The sequence below is a fragment of the Vollenhovia emeryi genome, unplaced genomic scaffold (genome assembly GCF_000949405.1).
Source record: "Vollenhovia emeryi isolate VEMERY1.0 unplaced genomic scaffold, V.emery_V1.0 DF941948.1, whole genome shotgun sequence".
Lineage (NCBI taxonomy): Eukaryota > Metazoa > Arthropoda > Insecta > Hymenoptera > Formicidae > Vollenhovia > Vollenhovia emeryi.
In genome coordinates, this window is record NW_011964418.1 from 1 (window position 1) to 4,398 (window position 4,398).

At 37.5% G+C, this 4,398-nt stretch overlaps 1 protein-coding gene across 1 annotated transcript; it reads right to left on the bottom strand.

Annotated features, from left to right (window-relative positions):
• Positions 1-135: 135 nt before the first annotated feature.
• On the bottom strand, positions 136-1,318 carry LOC105570733 (the record flags this gene model as incomplete). Its single annotated transcript, XM_012028171.1, has 2 exons — positions 136-624; positions 1,091-1,318. Coding segments are annotated over 2 exons (501 nt in total), but the record flags the coding sequence as incomplete, so codon positions are not given.
• Between the last annotated feature and the right edge of the window lie 3,080 nt (positions 1,319-4,398).

Genomic DNA, 4,398 nt, shown 5'->3' on the forward strand with positions numbered 1-4,398 from the left:
GCGGAGGTGAGAGCGCGAACAATTTTTACGACATACACACACACACATACATTTTTTTAAAAATTGTTTTTTTGAGTTTTTAAAACATTTTAAACCCATTGGCAATGAAAACTGGAAAAAAATTTTTCGCATCGAAACAAAGCTTCCTCTATGAGGAAGCAAAAAGAGGCCTATAATGACGCCTCTACCTATTTCGACCAGCACTTACCGCTGCAGCCATCTATCGAAAAACGGCGGAAGCAAAGTTGTACACCCAATAAATAAAAACTGTAATTTTTTTCAAAACTAGGAAAACCGCGGAGACCACTTTATTCCTCTATTAACCCCAGACGTCGACTGTAAAAATTAAAGCTAAAAATAAATCTCGACACTCACCATGATTCTGTACTTCTCCTTGCAAGCGTACTCGGTCTCATCCACGTCGTTGTAACAGTCGCTCTTGTAATCCTCGGGTATCTGGCGGCCCTCGAATTGGCAGAGCCTGGAGAGCGGTCTCGCCTTGACCAGCATCTTTTCGAAACCGATCGGCTTGTGTTGCGGACAATAGAACACGTCCGGGGTATTCTTGTCGAAGACGATGCTTTTGCGCATTATGTCACCGCATTGCACCGCCACGAGCAGCATCTATGACGTACATAATACGGCGACGTGTCTAAAAATCTTCCTTCTGAGATAACGTGTGTGTGTTTACGAAGAATTGAAATAAACAATTACTTTAATATCGAAATAAAAATAAAAAAGTCAATTCAGTGAAGTTTCATTGTAAAATTAAACGAACTAATGATCGGTCCAGACAAGCTGATAGAAAAATTTATGCTATATATTTTGCAATCATTTAACACAAAATTATTTAATGGAAGGAAAGGCTGTTCTAATTTTACGTCAGGAGGTTTCTTCCGTTTCCTCGTTACGGCAATTAGCTGAAGTTAATTTATGTGCGATTTCGGTTAATTAACGTTGTATCATTATTTGACGGCAGAAAATTTTCGCGCCGACGACGTGCGCGCGGAGATCGGCTTCCGGGAGTGAGAAGTACAGGAAAGTGCACAGCGCGAGTCCCCGTAACTGATGAAAGTCCGCGGCCACTTACAGCGAGTGCGACGAGCAGGCTGCAGACGTAAGTGTTCCCTGCAAGAGCAAAAAGGTGAGTCAGCGTGGAAAAATCAACTGCGCAACGTGGTGCACCGTCACAGAAAAAAAGCACAGAAAAAAAGGATAGAGAAAGGATCTGGATATTTACCGGTGGCGATATCTGCACCTTGCGCAAGTGTAAACGTCGCAATTCTGACGTCAAAGACGCGCGTACGCCGAGGATGAAAACGCGATATCGAGGCGATAATCCTAACTCTTAGCATGTTCCCCTCTTTTCACTAAACCGTACACGGAGAGAATTTTCTCTCTTAAACCTTACCCTGAAAATCATGTGATCGTGGGATGAGATACATTTTAAATGTATGGTAAAATTTCAAAAAACTACTCTTACTAGTAAAATGTATGATATACTCGTACATTTAAAAAACTATCTTATTAAGGCCCGGGTTCACAGTGGCTACCCAGTGAGAAATGATTCGTCGATCGACGTCGAAATGATGTCGAATCGATGCCAATTCGATGGTGTCGATGTCGATTCGACGTCGTTTCGACGTCGATCGACGAATCATTTCTCACTGGGTAGTTAGCTTAACCAGTTGTTAAGTAGTGATACCAACCACTGACACAAAATTCGGTAAGCTATTTACAAGGTTATATAATGTATATATACACTATATGTTGTACATATACATCAATATATCAATCACAAATATATCAAATATATATGTATATTTTTTAAGCTTATTTGCGAAAATGCAACGTGTCAAAATCTAACCTTGAATTCGGTAAGCTATTTACAAGGTTAGATTTTGACAAGTCGCATTTTCGCAAATAAGCTTAAAAAATATACATATACATATATTTAATCACTGAAATAATTAAATTCCAGTTTCATCCTCATTATTACGATACCTCATCGCATAATAAAAATGGATATGAAAATAAACCGTATACGAGCACCAAATTTTTGTCAAGCTGAAAAACTAGCACTAGTATCATTAATAAAAAAATACAAATTGATAATAGAAAATAAGCGGACTGATGCTGTGAGTGTTAAAGAAAAAGAAGAGGCTTGGCTAAAGATATTGGACGAGTATAATCAGCAAAGCATCAACTGTCGCCCTCGCGAATTAGGAAACATAAAAAATTTCTGGATTAATGCTAAAATGGACACCAATTATTTCAGTGTAAATAGCTTACCGAATTTTGTGTCAGTGGTTGGTATCACTACTTAACAACTGGTTAAGCTAACTAGCCACTGTGAACCCGGGCCTAACGCAGGTAGATTTCTAGGTGTTCTCGCAGCAAAAAATTGTCACTATTTTGTGTATCTGTTAGAAATTGTTTGTAGTCTACAAAATTTACAGCAACAACATTCTAGTAATACCTTCTGGAAAGTTTAGGTTTCATGATTAAATATTAATCATAAAATCACAGAAAGATTTTCTTCCTAACATTTGCTAACAGTTCGGATAGAAATTCTATTCCTGTTTCGCATTTAAATTGATTAAGCACAAAATACGTGCGATTTCGCAATATTGGCTATAATATTTATTTATAGGTATATCTCGGTTACCTTTTCGTACTTAAAAAATTGTTGCTGATTAATTTTTCATTTGCACAAGATCAATTTTCTTAGTAAATTTTAAAAAAAATTCTAGTAACACAATATATTGGTGCAATACCCTAGTGAAAAAAATTTCTATAAATAACAACCAAAAAATGACTTGAAATATTGTAGAAATTTTTATATCTTCGTTAAAACATAAATTTTTTTGTGAAAATATCTACAAAATAGCAATGTTCTCAAATCAAGAAAGTATTGCAAGTAGTATTTCCTGAAAATGTACAATTTTGTAAAAATTAGTACAAAACTTTACTGGTTTAAAAATTTTGGGAAACAGCAAAATCCTAAAGAATGAAATCATCTGCGTACTTGTGGAATATTACAAAAATTAACAAAAGTGTTCCAATTCTAGCATTTTTATGTTGATTTTCGTAACACTTCAAATATACGTAGAATTTCTTAGATTCTAGCTGGCAGTTATATTCAATTTTTTTTTAGAAATAATGTAAATCTAGTATTCCCAATATTAGTTCAATATTGTAAGATGGACGCCTTTTCTTATATAGTCAATACGTCTGTTTAGCAATATTGGTTTAATATTGCATCAATATTAGAGCAATATTGTTATTACATTGTTAAATATGGCCCGTGCACTTCCAATATAAATCTAATATTGTATAATTATTATCGTGCAATATTTACATTTATTTCATGGTCAATATCGGCTTTACGTTGGACAATATCGGCCAATGCATTTCTAATATAACCAACATTGGACCAATATTTAGCCAATGTTTAGCCAATGGCACTGTGCTACTAGGGAACTCTCATAAAATTCTTCGAATGCCGTGTTGTCCCACGATTACACGATTTTCAGGATAAATTTTAAGAAAAAATTCTCTCCGTGTAAGTATCGCAATAAATGGGTTTTTAAATGATCCTTCAATCAATTACTTGGATATAACTTTGTTGGTTTTTAGTCAATTCACTAATAACTCGCTGGTTAAAGACCAGCAAATTATTCAAGTAATTAACTCAACATGATTTCTTCCTCGAATTACGTAAGATATCCCGCCGTGACACTCCTCACGCAACTCGTTCACGATTTGTTCGCAAAACCCGCCGGACATCCGTTAACCCAGGATTCTAATTTAGATAATTTCCCGCAGTCGCAGAGTCGTAATTGCGATCACGATAAGACTCCTCTTTTCTTTTCTCTCCTCGCTGCGCAAGTCGATTAGCGTTTCCATACCTTTCTAGGTCAGCGTTTACTATCTTCTCGCATCGCTCCTGTGTTTTTTTCACGGTCAACGACCAAAGCTCGGCCTCGGAAGGCGTCGTCGCGTGCGAAAGAACACCTCTCTCGGTCCCGACTTCGTGTGACCCAAAATCAGTCGAGTCGCGACGGCTTTTTGACATTATCACGGCCCACGAGACTTTCCCCGTCATTTACGCAACGCGCCACGCGTATATAATATATCCAGGGTCCGCGGGCTGCAGTTGCACTGGCCAACGCATAAATTTGCGTCGCCGAACCGTCGAACAAGTCCCCTCGATCTCTCGGCGTAACGCATACCTCCTTCCGCTCCAAAGAAGGAAACAGTTCGGTCCGATAAATATAAAGAGGGAAGAGATGTTTTCTCGTTCGATCAACAGAATATAATAGAATTGTTGCGCGAACGTAACGTTCAACTACGTACGAGTACACGCCAAGGCGCATCTGCACGTGACATTTTTAC